Source organism: Rhinolophus sinicus, chromosome 2, assembly GCF_057876585.1.
Source record: "Rhinolophus sinicus isolate RSI-liver-muscle chromosome 2, RSI-T2T, whole genome shotgun sequence".
NCBI classification, from domain to species: domain Eukaryota; kingdom Metazoa; phylum Chordata; class Mammalia; order Chiroptera; family Rhinolophidae; genus Rhinolophus; species Rhinolophus sinicus.
This window is the reverse complement of record NC_142502.1, coordinates 46,579,938-46,607,293: the sequence shown is the minus strand read 5'-3', so window position 1 is coordinate 46,607,293 and position 27,356 is coordinate 46,579,938. Positions and strand designations below refer to the sequence as shown.

At 45.9% G+C, this 27,356-nt stretch overlaps 1 protein-coding gene across 4 annotated transcripts in view; it reads left to right on the top strand.

Annotated features, from left to right (window-relative positions):
- Positions 1–24,013, top strand: part of FOXO3 (forkhead box O3) — a 110,528-nt gene extending 86,515 nt beyond the window's left edge. For all 4 annotated transcript variants that reach the window (XM_088795524.1, XM_019734995.3, XM_019734993.3 and 1 more), the window contains 2 exons: positions 4,850–6,285; positions 18,890–24,013. In XM_088795524.1, the coding sequence (XP_088651650.1) occupies positions 4,850–6,250 (1,401 nt within the window). In that variant the 3' untranslated portion in view covers positions 6,251–6,285; positions 18,890–24,013. The remainder of the gene's footprint in view (positions 1–4,849; positions 6,286–18,889) is intronic.
- Positions 24,014–27,356: the final 3,343 nt, after the last annotated feature.

The window sequence follows — 27,356 nt, the reverse complement described above, 5'->3', positions numbered from 1 at the left end:
TAAGTAGTTACCTTTGTGCAGAGTTCGTCGCTTGGACCGCCAGGCTGCGGTCCACGTGACCACGTCAGCACACGTGTGAGAGGTGCGTGCCCGCGTGCTGCCTCCTCCACACACCGATGCACGGGCCTCCTGGAGGGACTGGGCCCCTAACTACAGCCGCCGTCACACAGGACATAGGTCTGCGGGTAAAAGAGAAGATTGACCTAAAAATGAGAAGAGTCTTCTTACCTTTCCTCTCCCTTCAGGCATATTGTGATAGAGTTGCTTTAAGTGTTCTCTAAATCTTTGGGACCAAGTTGGAGAAAAACTGGTATATTTGTCCCTGATGATAAAGTTTCTTCCTATAGATGTTTTCTTTCCTGGAATTCCTCAGTGTCTGGATTTTTTAATAGTTGATTTCAGTAACCAGAACTCTTCGCATGGTTTCGGGGTTGGGATTATGGTCGTGTCTTGGCTCCTTCAGTATGTACACGTGATGACAGACAGGCCTGAGCTCCAGCCGTGGGAGTCTTGGTTGGTAATATTTACTTTATCACCTTGCCTTGAGGAAAGTACGTCCCTGTTAATTCAGCCAATTAACATTGGCCTGTCTCACAGGTATTTCAAAAGGTGTATTTATTTACCTGTGATTAGAAAAATCACTTAGTCCTAACAAAGCATTCCTCCTTTACCTTCAGCTCCCAACCCCCAAACTAATGTAAAATCTTAGAAATGTAGACTACTTGGTATAACATGAATTAGTGGAAAACCCTAGAATATTTTTAATGGGAGTTTTGTAGTTTAAAATACAGTAAATTGGAAACTAATTTACAGGTCCTAATGGAGAGATCTTTAAAGAACCAAACTACAAATCATAAGAGGATTTTACATTTGGCTCGTCTGTTATTATAAATCCAATTTCTTCACTCCTGGGATTGAACTGAGGGAGGGGTGGTTTGAAATCTTACAGAAATCATTTCATCATTAACTTTTGTTGTCAGGGAAGGTGTGTGGAAATACTGCAGTTCTGACATTTTATCTAGTATTTATTTACCTGTTCATGCTTCACCAAAATTTAAGTAGAGAAGCTCGTGACTCAAACCATGACCTGTGAAGAAAACCAGGATACGTTTCTGGCATCCGACTCTGGCAGGGTGAGGAGGCGTGTGAACTGGAAATGGACAGAGTGGCCGTCTTATGGGTCTTCGTCAGTGTCCCACTTTCAGACTGTGGGTTTTATAAATGGAAGGCTGGCCAGCCTGTATGGACAGCAGGCTGCTGAGAGAGGAAGCTGAGAGGATGGTGGTGGCGTAGGGTTGTTTGTGTTGTCTTAGTAATGGAACTGGAAAAACCTGTCTGCGTGTGGTGTAGGTACATACGCCTTAGGGAATGTATTCTGCTACTAATAAGCTCTAAAATGAAGAGTTGAGCAAAGATTTGAGACTAAAGCTATTCACCCATTTAATGAGTTGGGTTTTGTTTCAGAACTAAGGGTAGTTAACACTGGTTTGTGTGGTAACCACTATCTGATTCTCAGAATGAGGCCCCTCGGAAAGAAACACAAACATGGGCTCGAGAATAAGCCTTCACTTTCAGGTTTACTCTTCTAAGAGACTTTATTTTAAATTTTTAAAAAAAGAAATTAGGAAAGATCTACCAAATTATTACCCCTATTTCATGAACAAAATTACAGTAATAATACTGTGGTTTTGTATCTTTTCTTAAATGTTTCTTTCTTTAAATGTTAGCACAGATGGGTTAAATGATATGACTTCTAAATAATTTGGTGATAGACCTGTGAAAGGTAGTGAAAGCATTGATTAGAGTTGGGAAAACAAACTTCGGTTTTGGTTCTTACAGACACTAACTGCGTGCCCTTGTGTAAGTTATTTAATGTCTCTGAGCCTGGGCCATTGCATCTATGATGAGCACGCTGGTACCCACTGTGCATGTTTATTGTGAGGATTGTAGACAGTGCGTCTAAAACCTGCGACCTGGTAGCTGACAGTGCTGTGGTCAGGCTCTCATTTCTTCACCCTCACAATTAGAGAGCTGGGCCCTGACACCCTGTGGTCTGGCCCTAGGTGGGGCTACCCCAGCCCCTTTACCACATGCCCTCACAGAAGCTTCATTTCTGTCTCCAAAGGTTAACCAATTGTAGCTTGTAATTTTATAAAATTACACACATATATTGTTGGAGTTTAGAATTGCAGTAATAGATGACCGTTAGAAAACCTAAATAAGGCATTTTGGAGGTCTATAAAGTGTTTCATTTTTTTTCCTCTCAGTTGATTTGGAAACTGGTGAAACTAAACATGCATTTCAAAAAAATGTTGTTCCCTACATGCTTTTTAATGGGGGGATAATTGGATACCTGTAATTGGTCTTTAATTCTGGGTGTCGGTATGGACTCTTTTCAAACTGGCCAGGGTAGGGTAATTGGGCCAGTGTCCACGTTGCTCCCTCATAGCCTTAGGACCTTCCTGTTTTTTTCACCAGGAGGCTTGAATTTAAGTTTTTATTTAATGTATCTGGTCATCTGAGTACTTAATAGTAGAACCAACTTGCACCTGCCTGATTTTTGAACCCAGGTTTGCAGAGTGAGTTTTAAGAGCCTGCTTCATATCTACTTATTGAGAGAGTGTTTTCCTTTTTAAAGAAATGGAATATCTGAACCGTTAGTAGAGATGTCATTATTCTCTTAAAAACCATAAGAGTAAAAGGAAAGCAGGATATATAGTCTCTTGGGCAACGTTTGCCTCATCAGGTGCTCAGCGTGTTGCCTGTTTTCTTCCCCCCAGTGCGTCTTTATGGCCATGGTAGAAATGCCGAATGCTGAACCATGGCTGCTCCTGCTCATTGCTCAGCCTAAACTGTAAGCCCTCCTCGCATAGGCACATATATACGGGAACCACTGTATTATGGGCTCGCTTACGAGAAAAGCCTGCTGATTTGCTAGGTTTTGAAAACATTTGGTAGAACACATGTATTTGTATCTTCTACATAAATACAGTTGGTGATCGCCAATTTTTTAAAAACTAGGGTAACATTTAGCATTGTTTGTATTTAATATACAGCACCAGGCAATATCTTTTGTCTTGAACTTGCAAATACAAATTCACCTGGCCTGCGGTGTGGTTCCAGATGTGGAGAATACCACGAACTCCTCTCTTACTGCCCAGGAGGCGTTTCACAGGTTAGAGTGAGCCCGCCCCAGGCGGTGAGCTCTCACCACCGGGTGGACTCTGTACCTGATAATAGCAGTAAGAACACCCTGCCTTGATAGTGTGATAGGCTCCTGAGGTACATATTATCGTCTGTCATCCTGACGTCATCCGACAGGGAGGGACGGTTTGGATGTTACTATGGCTCTCATCAAGATGGAGAACTGAAGTTGCTGCAGGCAGATGAAATCATTTGCTCAAGGTCACATGGTCGGCCAGTGGCAGAGATAAAACTGCATCTGGGGCATCCCTGTCACCTGGGCTTATCTACCAAGCAAGATGGCTATCATCATTGGCGTTTGGAGGATAGTGGGCCCAATTTCTCTTTAAAAAACAAAACTTTAAATTTAGCATCTCTTTCGATTTACAGAAGAGTTGCAAAACTGGTACAGAGTTTTCACATACCCAACATCAAGTTTCCCCGGTTGTTAACATCTTATATTTGGTACGTTGGTCACAACTAATGAATACAACTCATCAATCCGTTATCGTTAAAGTCCATGCTTCATTCAGATTTCCCTCATTTATATCTAATGTCCCTTTTCTGTTGCAGCATCCCCGCCCAGGACCACATTACATTTAGTCATCAGGCTTTCTTACGTTCCTAGTGTCTGTGACAGTTTTGAGGAATACTGAACAGACATTTGTTCAATGTCCCTTAATTGGAATTTGTCTGATGTTTTTCTCATGATTAGACTGGGGTGATGGGTTCTGGATGGAAGACCACAGAGAAAGGTGCCATTTTCATCACATCATGTCGAGAGTAGATATTATCAGCATGACTTACCCCTGTTGACGGTGCCGTTGATCACCTGACTGAGATAATATTTATCAGGTTTCTACACTATAAAGTTACTCTTTTTTTCCCTTTTCATACTGTTTTCTTTGGAAGGACATTACTACGCTCAGACCACTTTGCCTCAAGGGGGGAATATCTGTATAACTTACTTGGAATTTTTCTGAATGGGAGACTTGCCTCCTTCTGTCAACTCAGCAAATCCTACTCCACCCTTTTTCTCGCATGCCTGTCAGGTGTGAAGTTGTGGCTGGAGGAGAGGGAGTCAGAGGTAAAAATTCACACCTGCTCTGAGTTCATAGAAGAGGTTAAGAAAAGGTAGGTGCTGCCTCTATACTAGCAGAGGAGGGGAACAGAGAGAATAAAATAGGCCCCCAGGTGATGAATTACCCTTAGAGAGCCAGGGAGGTTTGTTGCAAAGTGCAGGCGTAGGTGGTGTGGTAATAAATTATAAATGTGAACTTCAGTAACGGCAGTGCAATTACAGAAAGGATGACAGAATTTAGGAATTTGGGAAAAACAGTGTCAGGGAGCTTACACATTCCCAGCGTTCCTGGACATGAAACCATCTCCCACCTACTAGGTAGGAAACCTGCCATTTGCAATGTTGTCATTTAGTGCCAAGCCAAAGGGTGTCGTGCAGGTGTTTGTCTTTTTTTTTTTTTTTTTTTTTAAGCCTCGAAATTGAGCAGGCTTTCAGAATGAGTCTGATTAACTATTGTAAGTCATGGCTGTTTTTGCAATTATTTTTAAACCGCAGTTACTTTTGCACCAAGCTAGTATTTTTTCTTGGTACACGGTATTTGGACCCTTCTGGCTCATACTCCACATTTCCCTTCTCTCTCCGCAGAATTCCATCCGGCACAACCTGTCTCTGCACAGCCGCTTCATGCGGGTCCAGAATGAAGGGACCGGCAAGAGCTCTTGGTGGATCATCAACCCCGACGGAGGGAAGAGCGGGAAGGCGCCCCGTCGGCGGGCCGTGTCCATGGACAACAGCAACAAGTACACCAAGAGCCGCAGTCGCGCGGCCAAGAAGAAGGCCGCCCTGCAGACAGCACCCGAGGCCGCCGACGACAGCCCCTCCCAGCTCTCCAAGTGGCCCGGCAGCCCCACATCGCGCAGCAGCGACGAGCTGGACGCGTGGACGGACTTCCGCTCGCGCACCAATTCCAATGCCAGCACGGTCAGCGGCCGCCTGTCCCCCATCCTGGCCAGCACGGAGCTGGACGATGTCCAGGACGACGACGCCCCGCTGTCGCCCATGCTGTACAGCAGCGCGGCCAGCCTTTCCCCCTCCGTGAGCAAGCCGTGCACCGTGGAGCTGCCGCGGCTCACCGACATGGCGGGCACCATGAATCTGAACGACGGGCTGGCGGACAACCTCATGGACGACCTGCTGGATAACATCGCGCTGCCATCGTCCCAGCCGTCGCCCACGGGGGGGCTCATGCCACGGAGCTCCAGCTTCCCGTACACCCCCAAGGGCTCCGGCCTGGGCTCTCCCACCAGCTCCTTCACCAGCACGGTGTTTGGACCCTCGTCGCTCACCTCCCTGCGCCAGTCTCCCATGCAGACCATCCAGGAGAACAAGCCCGCCACCTTCTCTTCCATGTCTCACTACGGCACCCAGACACTCCAAGACCTGCTCACGTCGGACTCCCTCAGCCACAGCGACGTCATGATGACCCAGTCGGACCCCTTGATGTCCCAGGCCAGCACTGCCGTGTCCGCGCAGAGCTCCCGCCGGAACGTGATGCTTCGCAGCGACCCCATGATGTCCTTCGCCGCCCAGCCCAACCAGGGCAGTTTGGTCAATCAGAACTTGCTCCACCACCAGCACCAAAGCCAGGGCGCTCTCGGTGGCAGCCGTGCCTTGTCGAATTCTGTCAGCAGCATGGGCTTGAGCGACGCCAGCAGCCTTGGGGCCGCCAAACACCAGCAGCAGTCTCCCGGCAGCCAGTCTATGCAAACGCTCTCGGACACGCTCTCAGGCTCCTCCCTGTACTCCACTAGTGCGAACCTTTCCGTCATGGGCCACGACAAGTTCCCCAGCGACTTGGACCTGGACATATTCAATGGCAGCTTGGAATGTGACATGGAGTCCATTATCCGGAGTGAACTCATGGATGCGGATGGGTTGGATTTTAACTTTGATTCCCTCATCTCCACACAGAACGTTGTTGGTTTGAACGTGGGGAACTTCACTGGTGCTAAGCAGGCCTCATCTCAGAGCTGGGTGCCAGGCTGAAGGATCACTGAGGAAAGGGGAAGTGGGCAAAGCAGGTCAGTGCCCAAGGCTATGGCGTAATCGTACCAAAGTGGGGGTGGCCGGGGTGGCGGGGGGGGGGGGGGGGGGGGGGCGGCTGTCTGGTCTTTACTTTGAACTTTAGTCCACATTGAGAAACAGAACCAGGGAGCGGTGGTGCCAGTAACGTGGCCCCCAAGCAGTGTATCTCCAGGTTTTACCTGCAAAGCAAATAGGGCTGTCAGGTGCCCCTCCCCACAACGTGCTGACAGCTCAGGAATTTTATTGGCCGTAAAAAGAACACACACATTCGGAGATGTCATTCTTCTCTGTATCCAGTCACCCTTGCTGGTGTATGACGCGAGCCCCCATATTCGATGGGTGAATGAGATGGAAGGGAAGGAGAGGAAAGGGGACCTGAGGTCACACAAACTTCAAGGTTAAGAATCCAGCCAAAGGACTTTCTTAGACTCTTGGGTCCAGCACTGCCATGGCCGATCTTTGATGTTACTGTTTCTTCATCTTTTTTTCCACTGAAGTAACAATTGGAAGGCGCTCCTAATGTAACTGTAGACTATGTATTCTGGACTCTTTCATACAGGAGTATTTCCAACAGAAGCAAGATCTGTTGGATTCTTCACTGTAGTACTAAACGTCCTTATTAGTTAGCATCCAACATCCAATAAAGAGCAGAGCAGCAAAAGATTTAAATTGTAAACAGAAGTTTTTATGTGAGAGCACTTACTCATATGTTTCTTGTTCCCAGTGTATAAATGATGGCAGGTTCCAAACAGTGACATGGGCTCTGCATAGTGACAGAGATGTTTTATGTTGTGGCATTTTAATACTGTTGGAACCAGAAAGATCACGCAACATGATGTAGTAAGAAAAGCATTTGGTGGGGATCAGAAGCTGAGTGTCCCGTCCCACTGCTCCTTTCTGCCTGCTATTGAGAGGGTGTCGCTTAGCCCCCGAGCCTTAGTGTCTGGATTTATGACATGGGGTAAAAGCCCCTGTTCCTTCACAGCGTTAGCACAAGAATCAAAGGCATTCAAGTCTGTGAAAGAGCTTTGGAAACTGCAGTGGGCTCATGTGTCCAGTGTAATTAGGTAAACACACTGACCTACAGATGAGGGAGCAGGGAGCCCCGACCCACGGTCACGCAGCTGGACCCAGAATCCATATTTCATGAATGGCTTGAACCGTAATAATGCTTCCTAATTTTATCCAGATAGTGAAAACTGGAAAGTGCTCTGCACCGGAGCCAGGGGGGCAGGTAATAGACAAGCTTGCTGTGGGATTCTCCTCCTCAAGAAGTAAGACAGGCACGGGTTTTCTGCGAACCGGTTTGTACCCCCAGACACTCCCATTCAGTGGCTCTGCTCTGTGATGCCCTTGCTCCTTTCTTCTTTTTCTTTTTCTTTTTTAATCTCAGCAAGCTACTTACACCCTTCTTTAAATGGTGTAAAAGCGAAATGGGATTCAAAGCGTAAAAACCTGAGCCTTGTTTAACCCTCTGCCCTGGTGAAGAAATTACAAGGGTCTCCTATGGTGCGCTCTCTCCAGCTCATGAGGAGTTGTAGAAAAGGGAATGTCAAGAGTGTTGTGATGCGAAAGCTTCTCAGCTTTCCCAGGCATAGCAGGCCCTTAATGGAACTCAGACATCTGTTTTCAGTCATTTAATAGCCCTCGAGATGGTAAAAAGACTGTAATGGAAGCTAAATACGGTGACGCACTTCCGTGCCAGGCAGTTTAGTATTATGCCAGAAGTCGGACTGGCGGAGACTTGCCTTGAGAAATATAGATATTTGGCTTTTAGAAGAATAAACAGTTTGTCTTCCTTTAAGAAGAGGAATGCAATTGTGGCTTCTAAAGACACAGTAAGTTTTAATTTTGGCATAGTTGTAAGGAGGCCACTTTCTAGTCCATTGAAGAAAGTAAGTTCAGAAGAAAATGTACTATCCTTTTTTGTCTTGTTTTTCCACGGTAGGTTTTCCTTTGAGTTGAATGCCGGACCTTCTCTTGTGTATGTAATTCTAAAAGGTTGTATAATAATATTTTAAGGGAGATTTAAATACTTAAGTTTTTTAAACATTAGTGAATTATTGTTTTGATAATAAAGAACTACTTTTGGGATAGCACATTTTATTATAACCTAATGACACCTTAGGATCATTTAATCACCTTTTTCTAAGAACATTTTGGGGAGGGGTAGTTGTTTTTTTTTAAGGAGGGTGCAGCTCACAGTGGACCACGCGGGGATCCAACCGGCAACCTTGGCGCTACCAGCACCATGCTCTAACTAACTGATCTAACTGGCCAACCCCACTGGGGGAGGTAATTTTGAGATGATATTTCTTAAGTTAAAAATGAAAAGCCACCAGAGTAAACTAGCACAGTATGTATGACCAGAGCAAGAGAAGAAATATGGTAAAGACAGTGGGGGGCTTTGAGGGAGTCTGGTTTCTGGGTTTCGGATTTCCATTTTGCTTTGGAATGAATTGCTACTCTAAATAGCCGGGAGCACGTGTGGCCTGAAGTACATTCTGTACTTTTAAATTTACCTGCGGCTGTCACTTTATTGAAGACTCTCCTAAATTCCCAAAATGGGTCTGAGGTCATAGTGTTAGACCGCACTTCTCCCAAATGAAGCACCCCAGCTTCCTGAGAGTTCTGGAATGACTTTCTTGGTTTGGCTTTTTTAAAAAACAAAAAAACGAAACAAAGCAACAGTAATCATGGTATTCTCCTGACTTACTTCCTGGCTTGCTAACTGAAGGTCATGTGACCCTGAATCAGAACCACCTCGTTTGGAGTTAATGGAGAAGCCCTGTCCCTCTGACACAGCCGTGCTGGAGAGCTGTGGTGAGGGGCTTCTCTGGCAGGCTGCGTGTTTCACACATGGCATTCGTTTTCGACCATGCGTGAAATCCTTTGACCAATGGGTCTATCGGGAAAAGAAAAAAAGAACCATACCCTTTTGTGTCAGCTACTGGTGTGTGAAGGACACTGTCTCCTCTCGGGCATGCAGAACCTTGGTGCAGAAATGTACTTGACATTGGCAGCAGAGATGTGTGTGGTGAGCGAGTGTGGAGGCTGCGAGGCTGCGCCTCCAGGAAGCCCTCCTGAGTTTGACACGTGTCTCCTCAGAGGGAAAGCAGCGTCAGTCTCACTGTAACTTTGATGTTACAAGATACTCTTTCATTCATCTTCATCTTTGGCATTTGGAGACCCCACTAGGGAGCAGCCCAGCATTTAGTTTTGTTTTAAACTACTTGATGGTAAGGATTGGAAAACATCATCCAGGAAAAGCCCTCTTTCTGTTTCTCCCCCTGGCCACATCCCTAATGAATCTCAGAATAGTAGGCTTCTGCTCTGTCTAAAGGGAAAGGAATCATAGGGGTTTAAAAGGACAGTGTATGTATAATTTTAAACCTGAAAGCTAACATTCTGTCTGAAATGGCCCTCATAAGAGATATGTGAACTATAAAGAAACAGTGGTAAACTGGTGTGGAAACAGCGGGCTCCAGTGTTGGAGGCCGTTAAGATTTATATTTAGGCCATGTCCCAAAAGGAACAAATCTTTGATACTTGTTGGACTGATGTTTGAATGCTATGATTCTACTATGTCTTTAAATATTCATGTTGGCGGACAGGACTAATTCTACACAAATACTATATAGGCTATTCATGTCATGTTTTTTTCTAGATGTAGCTATTTCTGTGTTAGGGATCATGGCATCTGGTAAATATGAATCTGTACGTACTGCACGGAGAATATACTCTATTACTGGCACTCGTGACTAGACTTTGGTTATAATACACCAGCCTCAAGAATTCTGTATCTGCGAGGCTTTTTATTCTTACCTTTTAAACAGGCTGAAGTCTGAAGTGTCATTCCTGGAGCAAATGGCTGTCTGGATCATTTTAGTGTTGACAACAGTAAAGGAAAATTGACACAGCTGTGAAAAGGGGTTTTCTGTGCAGAGGCGGGTACACTCCTTACGTACGTTCTTTGCCCTGGAAAGCAATGACTTCCAGCACTAAGGCTGTTCTTCTTGGGTCTGTTAGTTTTTCTAATGCCACCTGTGGTCACCTCTGGCCAGCCTGCTAAGCATGGGGGCAGAGCTGGAGTGACTCTCGCTTTAAGGTGCATTTCTAAGTGGCTTTCTGAAAGGTCTCTTTGGCCACAGAGCATTATTTATGTGGAGCATAAATAAATGAGTGAAAATCATCAGAATTACTACTGGAAATTCTTGTAAACTTCAAGGTCCCATTAAATGCTTCTTTTTAGAGTGTTCATAATGCTCAATATTCAACATCTTATAAATAACGTTGCAGAGCAGAGCTCCAGGGACAGCACGCTGAAGTGGGTGGCTGGCTCCTGTCCAAGTGGGATGCACCAGCTCTAGAACTCGAGCAGAAACTAAAGCAAGCGTCCTGAGGGCTTTTAACAGAAACCAGCATCTGGATTTAGTCTGAACTCTGCCCTATTAGTATGGAGCTACTGGAGTAGGGCCTGTTTTTATCCACCAAATAAAGACACCGTGTGATAATGGAATAGGACATTGGAAAGCAACATTTTCCCAGAAAATCAAGCATGTAAGGTGTCCATACACCCTTGGGTCCTTTGCTCCAACCTTCTGTGTAAGGCGCTCACTTCCTCCATAACAGATGGTCACCATCGCACCAGCTTCCCAACCAGGCCGTGCATTCCTTAGAGGGGAGACCCCTTATTTACCTCTACCCCCTGTGTCCAGCTCACTGCCAGTATTCAACAAATAAGTTTTGTTTAATGAATTCAGGCTGTTCTCAAGCACTTGTACCAATCAGTGTAGGGCCCACCATTTTGCCAGGCAGCTCATCCAAGAGTAGGACCCACTCCATGGCTGAGAAGCGCTTGATATATGACAAGGGCAGGCAAAAAACTCGGTAAGAATCAAGGGGGGGAATAGGCAAAAAATCCATAGTCCTCAAGGGGTGTTGCCTTTTCTCAGCAGTGCTCTAGGGCAGGGTTTCTTTAGGGGCTAAGCCCGTACAACACTGGTCCTGTGGTTTCTTGAAGAAAAAGGATTTGACTCAAGATGTCAGAGAAGTGGGCCTGAGCCTGAAACAAACACACCCTCTGTAAAGAGCGCCAGTGCTCCTGGGTACGGGTGTTTTGTTTGATTTCTTTCTCTTCCCCGTCATAGATGGGATCTAACTCTGTAATTCTAGATTTTACGTTTTTGTTTTTTAATAACCTCCTTTTTGCTAAAATCTATAACATTCATGTACTGAATGATGAGAATTACTTAGTCATGAAGGCCTCAGAGGTAATTCCAGTGTTTCTGAAGGATGCAACTTGAATTGCCAGTCTTGGCTTGATTGAGGGTTTGCATATCAGTATGTCATGTCCTCTCCCCCGCCCCCCATCCCTTCCCCTCCTACTTCTCTCTCTCCTCTTTTGTCTCTGATGAAAAAAGTTTGGACCGTAAGATTTTTTTTTTTTTTTTAAGTATTCACGTCTGTGTGGAGTGTTTTATTTGACTTGTCAGGGGACATGAATGGCCAAGAATTGAAGGCTTAGAGGTTCTGTGGTTGAAATTTTAATAAATTAATTTCCACGGGGCCTCCATTTGTATCCATGCCACTGTAATGGCTTGGAACTTCCTTTGGTCGTTTGGACATTCAGCAATGATCAGAAAACAATACAGTCTAACATATCTATAAGTAATCAGAATGTATGTGTTGACTGATAGACCTGTGGGAAGGGATCCCTTTTGCCTGCCAGCTGAGTGCCTCAGGCCAGAGCGCTCCCTGCCAAGTTCCCTCGCTCATGTTGCTGTGCTGGCTGGGGTGGGGGGCCCCTGGCAGCGCCCTCCAGGCACTTCCCACCAGGCGCTTCCCACCGCTGTGCTGGTTAGGCTGAGCCGGCAGTGAGGGCCATTCCTGCCGTACAAAGTGCCGAGTTACCTGTCCGCTGACAGCGGGATGGCCCTTTGTCTCGCTGGCAGTCTTGAGCCACCCTTGAGTTTCTCCTTTCAGTTCCTTCTTGGTTTCCTTCCTTTGTTACACTGGTGTGTTGGTTGCTTCTTGGCAGCCACCTGTGTCATCTGCGTGTCCTGGTCGTACCTTACAGGGGGACGAGGGGATTCTTTGTGGAACTGAAATAGCTGCTGTTGTGTGTTCAATTTCAGAATCTCTTGGAAAAATTAGATGGTCTTCAAAACTTTGTCAGTCTAAAGCAGGAAACTTGGTAGTGGGACCCCATGTGGGCTGGTGCCTGACAGCCACACTTGCACCCAGCCCCAAGGGCTCTAGGGCATCCGAGCCTGAAGGGGTGGCTGTGCCCCCCTAAGCCCCACCCCAGCCCGTAAATGCAGTGTCGGGTCACAGGATGGGGCCACAGCCAGCACACAGCAACATTGGGATATCCTGGTTTATGGCTCGGAGCATTTTCTCCTGGACTACAGTTCCCTGTTGTAGATGCTGAATTCCTTTAGCGGTGACAGTGATTTAGAGTCAGAAAAGCAAGACTCTTAATTTGTGGGCTGGTAATAAAGGACGTGCATGGTGGGAGATACAGAAAGGGTGCGAGGAGGTCAATTCTTTATTAAATACTATTTTGAATTTTTTTAATTATTAACTTTTCAGTTAGTGGAATGTTAAAATTGTGCCTGTATTGATCCTTAGGAGGTTTCATCTTACAGGAAATGTGAGTTTTAGATACTTGATTGGAAACCACCCACCCCCAAAAAGGCATTAATTCTAGGTCTTGAACCATAAGCAACAGGTTCTTTCTGGGTTCGAGTCAGACTACATCTTAGCAAATGTGAGTCGGTCTAACATGCTTCTAGAAGCTGTTGCCCTGAAAGGGTGTTAAGTATTTGAATTGGCAGAGGAGAAAAGAGGGCTATTCCACAAGGAAGGTGGTTCATTCCTTTATGCAGCCAACATGTATTGTGCACCTATTCTGTATTTCAACTCCAGGCTACTTGGGACATCAAGTAAATTGGAGTATGTGCTTCTGGAGGGTAAATACCATGTCTGAGACAGTGCTCTTAATAGCAGGTGCTCCATAAATCTATGATTTGATCTGAAGGGTTTGCTCTGCTTTCAAGGAGTTCAGCATATTGGGAGCTCAGTGTTTCCCTATGAAAAAGGAGCCTTCCCGGGCACTATGACATTAGTTGCCAGGTGAGTGGCTTAGGAGTTAGGTAGAGGAACATCCTAGGGAAGGTGGGACCGGATGTGTGGGTGCAATTCACACGGGTGGGGAGGGCAGAGCAGACACAGTGTGACTGCGCCTGACGTGCAGACGTCCAGCCTGGGTAAGGACCGGGGAGCCTTACCCCCGCTAAGGTTTTGGGTATTACAGTTAAGGTTAAAAATAACCACGAGTCCAGGGACAAGCCAAATGTCCCTTAAAGGCTTTTGTCTTAAAAATGGTGGTTTAAAAGAATGTTAAAAAAAAAAAAAAAAAAGTTGCATACTATTTATTCCATGTGGTTTGAAAATCTAAAAATCTTCAGAAAATATGAAATCTCTGCAACTTTGCTCTTTGATAGATTCATACATATTTCTGCCGTGTGAATCACCATATTCCACTCTGGATACACAAAGAACATTGGTTGACGTAATCCCTGCCCCCATAGAAAGACAGAGGGGGGGCATTCTTAACCTTATTTTAAGCATCCGTGACCCCACCGCTTAAGCAACAGGAAAGTCACTGTCTCTTTGCAGGTCACCTCTGCTCTCTGTCCGTCAGCTGTGACTTGCTGCTCCTGTTTCCCCTCTTTTATCTGCCCAGCCCAGAAGCAGGCTGCAGAGGCAGGGGCCCATCGCCAGCCTTCACACACAGGCGGCTGCACCTGCCGCCTTGACAAAGCCCCGGAGTTACCGGGAGTTCACAGGAAGGATCGTTGCACAAGTCAAGCTTTTCTTCTACACAAATGAAGCTTTTTTTTTTTTTTTACTAGTGTGTATAGCTGAGTATCACATTTGCCATGAGAAGCTTACTTGAAGCTTCCCTGAATACTCTCATCTTCTCCATAAGCATTTCCTTGCCCATCAGAAACACCAGAGCCGATGGGCTGCATTTTGTGGAAACTTTCTTTTAGGGAGGCTCTTCCACTGAACATAAATTGGCCTCCAGTCTGGCCAAAGCCCTCAGACCTGTTCTGTTAACCTTGTCAGTTCTTCAGTGTCTAAACTGACAAGTGGACGGGATTTGCCAAAATGTATTTTTGTAGGGCTGTACTTCCTAATTCCCCTTCGCTGGCAGTCGTGGGGGTGGCTGGCCGGCACCGTAGGCTGAGGGCTGGGTTTCCGTCAGCCAGACCCTTGCTGGCCGTGGCCACAGGCTGGTTTTCATGGGCTTCCTTAGCTCCTCGGTATCGCCCACTCCAACCTGGAAGATATTGAAAAAATGACCAAATTAAGCTAGTATTGAGTCCAGTAGCGCATTTTCTTGAGCCGCTTCATGTTTTGCCTGTGAAGGCGACCTCCAAGGGAACTGCTGCCATTTTAAGGTGTTCACAAAACAGACATAGCTGCCTAACCGAAGACTGCAAAAAGTGCTGTTTCTCTTGGCGTGGCACCAGCTCCAAAAGCCTTGTGGGTGCTGGCAGAGGGCTGTGGCTCACGATGAATGGGGTGTCCCTTAGAGCCCTCTGGGGTGAAGCAGTGATGGTGGCAAGCAGGCGTTTCTCTGCTCTCTCCTCGGGGGTGGAAACCCTGATGCTCTGACACACACACCTGTTCTCTGAACTCCACGTGACGCTTCGCTGACAAATTGAGTGAACGTGGATTCATTTCCTTTTCTATCCTAAATGGCTGCATTGAGTCCTCAGCTTGCCCCAGGGGTTGCAAGTTTGGCTTAAATCATCCTTGTGTTTAAAGGGTGAGGAAAGTGGTGTTGCGGCTTAATTTTGTTTCTCAGGCAGACTTGCCCCAGAACATCTTTTACTTGTAGCTAGGGAAGCCGTGGGTCACTGTCGTGGGTTTGTAAGTGTGAGAGTTTCGTCCTACTCGCCCTTTTTCCTTCCATGTCACGTTCAGTATTGGGGTCCTGTTCCCTGCCAAGAGGATAAAAAACACTACTGAAGAATCCGCATTTGTCACCGTGGAGTTACGTCGTGGGAGGACAGCAGTGGGAACATTGATGTTTTATTCCCAGATTGAAGTTGATTGGGGTGGTTATGTTTTGTGGACAGATTTTGGAGGCGTTGCCCTTTCTTAGAACATCATGTGATGTAGTGGTGATAATTAGGCAGAAACTTGTCTCCTGCACAGACGCCAAGATTACAGAGGGACCTACTCTCACCAGAGACCAGATGACAGCATCCACAGATATTTTTAGGACAGACCTCATCGTTTGGTCTCCCTGTGTCATTTTCCTTGCATCCACAGCCTCATTTCCAGTGTATTTATTAGGCAAGGACGGGGAAACAAGGGATCTTCTCCCTCTTAAGGAAAAGCCACTGATGGGACAGGGCACCCTCAGATTTATTGTTAGTTGGCCTGTTGCCTAGTAACTGCAGAGTGCTAGCTGTAATTCCCTTCAGCTGTACGTTTCCTTTGCCTTTCAAAAGTTTTGCTTAATCTGGTGTGTTTTCCAACTTAGAAGAGCATCAGCATGTACACAAAGCTCAGACATGAACTAAAACGTCTTACTTTAAACAATGTAAGAACGGGAGCTGTGCTGAAATCCAGGAGACTTGTACCCAACGTCAGTGTCATTCAGCTCAGTAGCTGGTCTCCCCCCGAAATGTGCTCCCTCTGTTCTTTCAGGCCTTGATGGGGTCGGATAAACACGTGCACACATTGAGCCACCACCGAGCAGTTAGAATCTAAGGCAGATGAGGAGAGCTGCTTTCCTTATGACTATTTTTACTCATAAGGTCTTCCTAGGGAATGGTGATTCTGGTTTTCCTCTTGGAAGGATGATTGTATTTCTGTTCAACATTTATCTGCTTCCTTTATGTTTTCACACAATATTTTACAATCTGTTTGCCTTCTATCACAGGGAAAACAAGGCTCCTTTCTGTTCTGTGGAGTGGAAGTTTTTTATAAAATGTGTTCCTTCTGAGAGCTGCCTTTAAACGTGGGCCTGGCCCTCCCCCGGCCTCCCCTCCGGGCAAAGGCAGTGCCCTGAGCAGCCCAGCCGTGCCTGGGAGACAGACTCCTGGGAGCCCCAGGGCCCAGCACACCAGAGGGCCCCAGCCCGTCCTGCAGAAAGGGAGAGAGTGGGGATCAGTGCATCTCTTTTCTAATGAGACATCGATCGCTCCCTGAAGATCTGGGCCTTTTGATGAGGGAATGGGCATTCGGCCTGGGGATTGCTGGCTGTGGCCCTAGGCTGCCCACGTGGGCCTCTTGCCCCTGGTGTCGGGGTTGATGCCCTTTTCTGCCTGGAATGATGCCATATATCGGGGATTTTAGGTGCCCTCTGCCTCCTTCCCTCCTATGCTGACCCAGCCCCAGCGTTACAGCAAGCTGCGTGCTTGGCCTGTGCAGTTGGGAAAGAAGTGTGTCACCATCCCAGTTCTGAGGCTGAATAATTAACACCAAAGGGAACCGGGGGATGGGGTCTGAGTTAGGTAATACTTTATAGCTTCTCCCTTGGCACTTTCAGTAACCGAAGTCCCCTGATGACTAATTGCACAGTGATGTTAGGTTGTGGTTTATTGAGGTTACTGTGTAGAGAAACACCGAACCCCCTTCCAAAGATGCCTGTCCATTCATGCCTCAGGGGTCCCAGGTAGGGTCACTAGAATAGCACTGGCTCTTCCAGACTAAATTCCTCACCGATACTGAGGTCTGGTGTCTAGTGTAGCTTTTTCTCTCTCTGAAATCGATAGGCCATTACTTTATAGTCCAGGATAAATTGTCTCATACCCTTACAAAGCAGAGAATAACTCCAAAAAAGCTATCAGCCAGGGAAACTAAATACTGGGAAAGAGGGAAGAAGAAGGAGCTTCTTTTCCTGCTTTATTGTCTCTGCTGCCAGTGAAACAACCTCCATTCTTCTGTTGGGAGCTATAACCAGGGTAACTGTGACCATGGGTATGTAACATTACAAGTCCTGAGCCCTGCTGTCTTTCTGCACCGTGGTAATAAAAGGGCCGATTGCCAACCAGGAGTCACGGAAGAGGCTGAAGTCATAAGTGTGCTGTGAAAAGTGCACATAAACTCACGATGGTATCTCCTAAAGGCAGGGAAGCAGATGTACACACTGTGTGTGAGCTTATTGGTGCATTTTTCATTACTTGTTCACCTTATCTGGTGAGCAGATCGTGAGTTCATGTTGCTTCACTACCACTTTTCTATCCATTTGTTGGACCAGAGCCACTTTTTCCCGACCATGACAGCTGACACTGTCTTTATAAACAGAAGGTCTTATGTCTTGAGACCTGTCATGTCAGCTCCTTTAGCTACATCTCCACGAGTAGACAGTTGACCCTTGAGTAACACAGGTTTGAACCGCACAGGTCCAGTTATATGCAGAGTTTTTTCCCCCAGTAAATCTATTGGAAAATTTTTTGGAGATTTGTGATCATTTGAAAAAACTCGCAGATGAATCCCATAGCCTAGAAATATCAAAAAATTTAAGTTAGGTGTGTCGTGAATGTATAAAATACATATACATACCTTTTCTTCCTTACGATTTTCTTAAAACATTGTTAATTGATTATGTTATCGGTCAACAGGAAGCTAGTAGTAGTTAAGTTTGGGGGGAGTCAAAAGTTATACGTGGCTTTTCAGCTGCACTAGGGCTTGACGCCTCTAATTCCCATGCTGTTCAAGGGTCAGCTGTACTTTTTAAAAAAATATCCTCTAACTTTTCCGGCTTTGGTGCTCGTATGACGTCTGATAGAACTGGTATAAATTAGATGCTCTAAGAGGACCTCGTTTGTGCCTCGTCACTGAAGACTGTTATTTAATAGTGTTATGAAGTGTTAAGGGGATGTTATATGTGTGTTACATAATTTATTTCTCTGCAGATTTTTAATACACAAAGCAAACTCCTAAGGCAGCCTACTTAGAGAGTACTCACTCCGTTTATATTGGGGGAGGTCAAGCTGACCCCCACCCAGCAGTGCAGACTTCTTAAGTCTTCTATGGAAAATGGCCATTTCATTCCCCCTGGTTTGGGGGTTTTAATGGAAGGGTGGTTAGCAACGTCGATTAGTTCACGTAGCAAGTAGGAGAGAACCAGAGAAGTGAAGCTGGTCTGCTTAGTTAGGCTGACCAGCTTCCACAGTGGTCGTATCGCAATCCCATGTCCCTGTAAATCCCCGGTCCAGACGTCTAGAGCAAAATCCACCAGTACTATACATCCTTAACTTTAAAGGGCCCACTGAGACACCCCGAATTTGCCTGTCTTGGTTAACCTCCCAAAATGAAGGACCTCATCTCCGTTGGGCTTTTCAACTTGCAGGCATTTTGTAATCAAGCACAGAAATAAGGTACCAGTTAAATAGCCTCCATGCTTTGTCCGAAGGCTTTGAGACCTTGAAGCTGGTGTAGCAACGTCCTTTCCCGTGAGTGGTAGAGTGAGTGAAGAGATGGGAGTCGGATGAAACATGCCCCTGAGGTGCCCACGCTGGCCATGTGAACGTCCCTAATCATTTCTGGTTTTCTTTTCTCCTCCTGTAGACCCGCAAACTGACACAAGACCTACAGAGGACACCCTTTGCCAAATCTGCTCTCCGCAAGTGGACAGTGATACCGTTTACAGCTAACACCTTTGTGACTCCCACGCCATTTTCCTGACCCAGCAGAGACTGTTAATGGCCCCTGACCCTGATGAAGCACTTACCCTTGGAACAGAACTCTCTAGATACAAAGTATGCAAATCTTCCTTGTATGGGGTGACGCCGCCCGCCAGCGAAGGACAATGCCCTGTCAGCACCGCCACCCTTGTTCAGAGCACAGCGTGTGAGCCCCTGTTGGCGATTCTTTGGTGTTTTAATATCGCGATGGTTTATGGGATGTGTTAGGTGTTCTGTGTTCGTTTTCCTTCGACTTTCTGAATTTTTCACATGCATTAACCCGCAGTATTTTTCTGTTAAAATGTTAATCATTCTTTCCCTGGCAGTTGAAAAACAGAAGGAACTGTACCAGTTACCACTCTGGCTTTGGGCATCGCAAGCATTTGAGCCCGTGGAACTCCATAAACTAACAAATTCCGTAAACTAGAGGGAGATTTTCTTCTTTTGTTTGGTAGAAAACTATCCTTTTCTAAAAACTGAACAATGGCACAACTGTTCGCTGTACACACCAGTCCAGGACTGAACCCTGCCTAGGCCGAGCGTGCGTTTCGTGCTGAGTCACGGTGATGGGGGGACGAGACCCTCCACACCTGGCCTGAAGGGGCCAGGTCAGGGGGCCTGGGTCTCCCGTCAGTGTCCTCAGCTCACGCAATGAACAGTGATGCTATGGTGGTTAGAAATGAGGATCTTTTCAGAAAGAAATCAGCTCAGCTGTCCACTAATGGCCAAATGCCACTAAAGGATTTAGTTTTAAGGGGAAAAGAAACAAAAGTAGTCCTGTTTTGCTTTGCAGAAGAAATGAACTTGCTGGTGAGCATTAAGCCTGCAGTGAGAAATGTGTGAAAAGTACAAACCCGAGTCAATGCAGAGGGAGTTCTGACTTCACTGTTTTCCTGAATATTGATTATTCCCTTGATTATTTTCAGCCTTGCTGTGTATAATCTGATCTAGACATGTATGAGTGGAAGGCAATAGCATACAAACTGATATATATATTCTTAGATTGTAATTCTACAAGTGACACAATGGAAGTAAAACTACAAGGGCAGTTTTGGAAACCCCCCCCCCCCACACACACTTTTCTGCTTCTATGGATTTCATTCTGTTTTGTTTTCAAAAAGTTATGGTGCTGTATAGGTAGGTGCTTTCTGTTTAACCTGGAAAGTGTGATTATACTAGTGACCTTCCTTGGTAGGCAGCAGAATGGTGGGGAACACCTTTGGTCCATATGAAACTGGTGTAATGATGCTCTGATTAGCACAGTATACGCATACTTCTCCAAAGTGATATATGAAGACTCTTTTCTTTGCATAAAATGCGTTAGGCATATAAAGTATAAGTATATTTTATCATGTACAGTACAAAAATGGAACATTCTGCATGGACATTAGGAATACAGGCTAGTATTTTGGCACCGACCTCCCTGCATGAGTCCTCGCTGACGCTTGCACCGTGCAGTGGGCGCTGACTCCCTCCCACCAACACAGACGTACCACCCGACCCCCCCGCACTCACCACCGGCCGGCCGCCAGGGGCCCCTGTGCCCCGTTGCTTTATAATTCCTCTGGGGGTAACATTGGTGGTGATAACAGCTCCTAGCGTAATGAACGTTCCATTTGGTATTGTCACACGTCTCTCCCACCTCACTGGGTTGTCATGTTTGAGCGATGGCCCTGTTGATTTCACCCTGCCTCTTACCGAATCTGTAAATTGTTGTGCAATTGTGGTTATAGTGGACCTGTAGCGTATCGCCTTTTCTAAACTGCTACAAGTTTATAATCTTCATTTTAAAAGTATGTATAATTTTTAAAAATATGTATTCTATTCACGTGGTCTGCTAGTCAGTGACAGACTTTTGCTTACTATATTCCTTTATATAATGCTAGCCACTTCCTTGATTCTTTTGTAGTCTGCTGTACACGGGAACTGTCTAGTACCCATGAAAGAGGGCTGCCTCTCCGGGTTCTAAGTGACGCAGCCCTGGGTGGAGATGCAGTTTAGAGACAGTGGCAGCAGCTGAGGGGGAAGGGGAGGGTGGGGGGGCAGATACAAGGGAGAATCCAGACAGCTTCCGACATGAGAGCCCTGAGAATTTCTCTCCTGAGCTCAAAGAAACAAGCACACTCACAAAATAGCTACTTGCCTTTGCAGCTTCATAGACCCTGGTTGCTGCTCTGGGAGTAAGAAAGGCAACCCTCAATTGTGTTCTGACTTTAAAATGTTGAATTCTTTTCAGACATGTGACATCTCGTTTGTTCTTTTTCCCCCCAGTGTTTGTTAGATTTCCGGCAGAATGTCTTACAAAATGTCCTGGAACCAGATTAGCATTTAATCTAAAACAGCTGAGGGAGCGACAGAGCTGGTATGAGAACAGGGCAGCTACAGCAGGTCAGGAAAATGGAGGGGAAGGGGTGCTTTGCACTTTTTTTTTTTTTAATAACTCAAACAGCATCTACATGTAGAGACTTGTGGAGAACTGAGACCAGGGCCACGTCAAGTGCCAGTGTCAGTCGTAAGAGGCGGGCAGAGTGGAAGAATTCGGTCTGTCCAGGGGCACGGCAGCCCTGCTGTCACTTTGGCCACCCTCAGCTGGCCGAGCTGCCTGGGAACAGCCGTGTTCTAAAGGGGTCAGACGGATCAGAAGTTCAACCTAAGCCCTCTGTCTCTTACATTGGGACCTGCTTTCAGGAAGGGCCAACTACTGGCCACCACGTGACGTTCTGAGAGTCAGGGGTCCCTCACCATAAGTTTTCTGATCTGGAACAACTCTGGAATGCTTCGGAGCTTCCGGGGCCTGGCCGCAGGCGTGTCTGCATCCCGATGAGAACTCGCCGAGGCAGCCCGCAGCCTCTAAGGAAGCTGCTCTAGGGAGCCTTCCGCTTTGTGATGGGGAATTAGAAGAGGAATGTTGAAGAGTGTTCTGGGGCTCTGTTGTTTTCTTCAGGGCTCCAGAACTGGATGCTTTTTACCAAAGTTAGAAAAGAGCTTTATCCAAGCCTTCGCTGTCCTGGTGTGGGGACTGACAGCCAGGTTCAATGTACCCCATTAACTGTGAATGGAGCTGAGGTTCGTTTCCTTTATTGCATCCTCTGCAATATAGCCTGTTTCCCTGAAAATAAGACCTAGCTGGACAGTTAGCTCTAATGTGTCTTTTGGAGCAAAAATTAATACAAACCTGGTCTCATTTTACTATAAGACCAGGTCTTATATAATAATAATGATATAATATAATATATAATATAATACCCAGCCTTATTTTACTATGAGACCTAGTCTTATATAATATAAGACCGGGTCTTATATTAATTATTGTTCCAAGAGACGCTTTAGAGCTGATTGTCTGGTTAGGTCTTACTTTTGGGGAAACAAACTAATGATGGCTGAAACACATTTTTAAAAATTTCAGAAGTGTCTTTCCTACCCTGTTTCCCTGAAAGTAAGACCTAGCCGGACAGTCAGCTCTAACCCGGTCTTATAAGACCGGGTCTTATATTAATTAATTTTTGCTCCAAAAGACACATTAGAGCTGATGGCCCGGCTCGGCCTTATTTTCGGGGACGCACAGTAGTAACGGAAGATTGTGCGCACACATGCAGCGCAAGGCAGACGAGGCGTGTTCGGTGCTGAGTTTCGGCATTACATGCGTGTCACCCCCCTACCCCAGGAAAGGGCTCACGCTCACTGTTCAGGACAGGTTATGCCCCATCTCAGGGTGTCATTTCACGTGGCTTCCAAACCTGTGAAAGACGGTAGGCACCGATTTCGCCTCTACCTAGTGAACCCCCCGCTTAAAGAATAAGGAATATTTGAATCTCTTGGAAGGACCAGCAAGAGAAAAACAGTCCAACAGCCAGTTCCATTGCGAGCACTGCTGCCACAGCTGGGGAGGGGAATTAACAATGTCACCCTTCCTCTCTGATCGGAGACATAAAACCCTGACGGCTCTGAACTCTGATTTCCTTTTTCTTGCTGTATCTGGGGAACATTGTATGATTAAGCATAATGTGTGTGTGTGTGTGTGTTTCTTAATTAAGAAAAGCAAATTTTTTGTTGTAGAAATGCAATCACTGGCAAAGAGGTACGAAACAGCCAGCCTCTCCTGGAGACTGGGGGAAGCAGGGCGCATGGAGGGGAAACTGAAGGCCTTGTGAAATCACGTCTGTCAATCAAGATCTGAAAGCAGGCGCCCAAGTAACTGAAAATATTATATTATTTTTTATCTAAATCTTTTGTGGGTAACATTTTATGCCGAATGAATGAATGAACTATTTTCCTCTTGCTTAGTTTTATTTGTATGTTATTTTTCTTTGAAGAATGATGGGTTACAAGGCCTCTGCCACACTCCAGAAATATTTGTGCGGCTGCTTTTAAAAACTGTGTGTCTGGTCACTTACTTCTCTAAAGTTCTCTCATTGCCTGGCAATCAGTCTTCTCTCATATACTTGTCCTAGCACATTATATACACGGGGAATGTAAACAAGTGTGAAGGAGGACCAGGAAAATTAGTTCATATTTTTTTAAAAATGTATTGTGCATTTTGGCTTCACATGTTTAACTTTTTTTTTTTATGAAAAAAAGTTGCATGAATGGGAAAAAAAATCTGTATACAGTATCTGTAAAACTGTCTTACCTGTTTCAATTTCTTGCTCATACCCCACACAACCAGAATGAAATATGGAGCATGGCCGTATTCAGACACCTAAGAGTCAAGTAGTTGATACTTTGGTTTGAAGACCCTCATCCTTTCTCTCAAAGCGAACACTATCGTATTGCGTTCTTACCGAGGATTTTGTCTAACCGTATGTTGCCATGAATTAACTCTACCACCTTTCTTCTCAAGAATCAAAGCCAGTTTGATTTGGGAGTCTTCCCCTTTCCAAATGAAATAGAGATGCAGTACTTATTTTCCTTGGTGTTTGTAGATATTGCCTTGTGTATTCCATTTAAAACCTTAATCTAGTTTGTAAAAGAGATGGTGACGCATGTAAATAAAGCATCAATGACACTCTGTCTTACTCCAAGAAGTCTTTTGTTCTCCCTTCCCCTTTCTTTAACCCCAGAAATGAAATAGCTGAGTTTATCTCAAGGTCTTCCTGGGGAATTACTTCACAGGCTGGGAGACTATCGTGAGATCACCAAGCTAAATGAATCCAGCAGACTTTTTCGTGGCCCACTTTTGAGCCCCACAGACAGACAACCAGACAATTGAATAAACGCAGTTGGATGGTATCGTTCATGGTGGCTGGTGGCCACTTTGGGTGGCCACTGAGTCACGTGCTGGAGGAGCATTTAAGGAGGGAGGCGGGCTTTAGACTCGGCCTTCACTGTCAGAGGACTTGGCCTGTTTGGGTTCTAGGAGGGTCCTGCTCACGTGAGTCCGGCAGACAGGCGTCAGCCATGGGCAGTGCCCTGCTGTGCATCGAAAGTCAAACACAATACGTAGGGTTTCTGATGGGAGCAGCATAAATATTTCCTCGGGGTGTATATTTAGGGCCTCTCGGTCATGTTGGGGAGAACTCCACCCTATTGTAAAGCTATTCCTAGTATCCTTGGTTGTTTTTTTCATTTTAATAGACATGTTATAAAAAGTATTCAACTTTTAGAAACCCCCTAGGATTGGGTTCAAAGTCCCAAGCAACACGATGGACTCTTAGATCAAGTAGATAAAAAGTTGTTGTTTGCCCTTTGGGATAAAGTCTGCATTGGCAGAGAGTCGCGCTTTCATAAGTTTGTCCTTACTGTTGTTTTAATTACCTATAAAGGTGAAAACCTCACCATCTTCTAATACCCAAGCCAACTGGGAAAACATTTCATTTTTTCATTTGAGATTATTTCCCAATTTTGATTCTATCTCCCAAAAGGTTAAAGATGGAATTCCATACCAGGTACCAGTAGAGTGCTCCCAAACCAAGTAAAAATTCAACCAGAAAGTAAGTAAAGTTAATGATCAGCGGTAACTAAATCAGTCTCAACTGTGGCAGCAGGCCGGCCCCTGGGACGGTCACCAAAAGACCTAAGACCTGGGCCTGCCCTCCGTGAGTTTGTGCTCTAGGTATAATCTGTCTGCTGGGCCTTGATGAATGAAGAACTAATTCTTGCTGACTCTCCCTGCTTCAGCTTCTTTAGAAGACGGATACTTTGGACTGATCTCAAATATTTTAGGGATTTGATTTTGCAGCTGTTTATGTAATGAGGGCAAACCTTGAAGCCAGCAAATGCGACACGTATCAGCCATGTGACCCATGCCGAGCTGGAATACAGTGGTCAAAGGTGGAGGAAGGTCGAATTCACAGCCACTACCCCCCTCTCCACCCCTCTTCCACTCCCCTGAGACACAAAAAGGTGGGGAGATGGGGGTGGGGGCCGGGGGTGATGTTTTCATAACTTCTTCGGTTTCCGTGATTTTCTACTATTAACATCTCGACTATCATAGTATAGGAAATACCTAATCAGAACAAAGGAATATTATGCATCTGTTAAAATGATTCCTATACGTAGAAAATGCTCCTATTAGAAATGCAATTATCTATTGCTCTTACAACCTTATACACTGATATAAGAAAAAGAAAAATATGCCGGTGTAAGCTGTCTGGAGAGAGACGTACTAAGAAAATGCAAAAATTGAAATAATTCTTGTGTCCTGGACACTTTTGGCCTCAACACTGGACTCAGGAGCTCACTGCTGCCACCGTGAATAAAATAACCTGTAATTGTTCATTGGTCATTACCTCCAAATTCAAAGTCAGAGAGCACTTGAGCGGCCTGCGACTCAAGCCCCAGCTGGCAGAGGCCCAGGCCCTTCCAGTAGGGGGAGGGGCTCTTCTTCCCACCGAGCTCCCATTGGGTAACTTCCCCAAGTATGAAGGGGGTTCTCCTGGGCGACGTGTCCCCAGAAGACAAAGTCCGTAGTATGCTGGCAATTGGGTTATGGGGTGGGTTTTTTTGGTCAAAATTATCTTCATTTTATTGCACTGTGTTTTTAAATATTTTGAAAGGTAATGCCTTCAGAGGATTCAAAAACCAGAAAGCATATAGATACACGCGGGAGGTTTTCGTCCCATCCCTGTCTAGTTCTGTCTAGTTACTGTCACCCCAGTGTTTCTTGTGTATCCTTCCAGAATTTCTTACGCATTTACAATCAATACAAACACAAGATTCTTATTTCCCCTTTTACACAAAAAGTACATTATACCCCCTGTCTGGCATCTTGGTTTGTTAATGATTTTCTCACACGAGATATTTTTATAGTTATCTAGTATTCCATTGTACTAATGCATTATAATTCATTTAACCAGTAACCCCATATTGATAAATATTGGGCATTGAATTGTTTCTAAATGTTTGTTACTATCAGCAACACTGCAATAAATAACCTTATACATATATTACATACACATGCAAGAATCTTTGTAGGATGAATGCCCAAATGTGGAATTGCTGGGCCAAAGGCTATATATACATTTGCAATTTTGATAGCGATTAACCAAATTGTCCTCCAATGTACCAGCTCACAACCCCAACAATACATGAGAATCCCTGTTTTTCTACAGACTTGTATTTTCAATGTTTTAAACATTAAATTGCAAGTCTGTTTTTCCATCTCCCCCTCCAAGCTCCTTTGTTCTAAGTCTACACCTAAGGTCATGAGGGCCTGGTGAGAGAGAAGGGTAGGGAACGGGATAGAGGTTAGGAGGCAGCTTCACCGAGGCCTGGTGACTGCTAGGGAGGGAGAAGCAGCTCTCGGCTCTCCAAGTGGAATACCCATCCTGTGCCAGCACGCTGAGGAGTCACGCTGCCAACCCGCCCATCCAGTCTGGCCACACGCTCCTCCCCTCACGCCACCAGCTTGGACCGCCCAGCCTCAGGGTCAGCAGCCTGACCTCACAGCTGCACTCCCTCACCTCCCAGAATTCCAGAGGGCATTTGTCACCCGAAGGAAATAAGTCTGGTCCCTTTGGCACCAAACCATACACCTAGACCTATTCATAGCAAGATTGCACAACCAGCTGGAGGGTAGCCCGGCTGGGCATGGGGAGAGCAGTGCCGCTGCTGACCCACCCGTGCCCCTGGGCAAGGCTGCCAGCTTTCAGAGCAGGCTGTTTCCCCGGGACTCAGGGGCCTCATGGGTCTGACTGGCTCCTCCTCCCAAGTAGAGGGGACGTGCTCCTCCCCAGGTGCTCCTCTCCCACTCTCCCCGGGGCTGGTGCCCCAGCTATCCGCCTGCCCTGCCATGCAGGTTGGCACCTGCGGGGAGAGGGGCCTCACATCAGTGAATGCGAAATCCAAGAGACAGGCTTCGACAGAAGAAGAAACTGAGTCATCTTACCAATAGGCCCTTTTTGTCCCTGTGG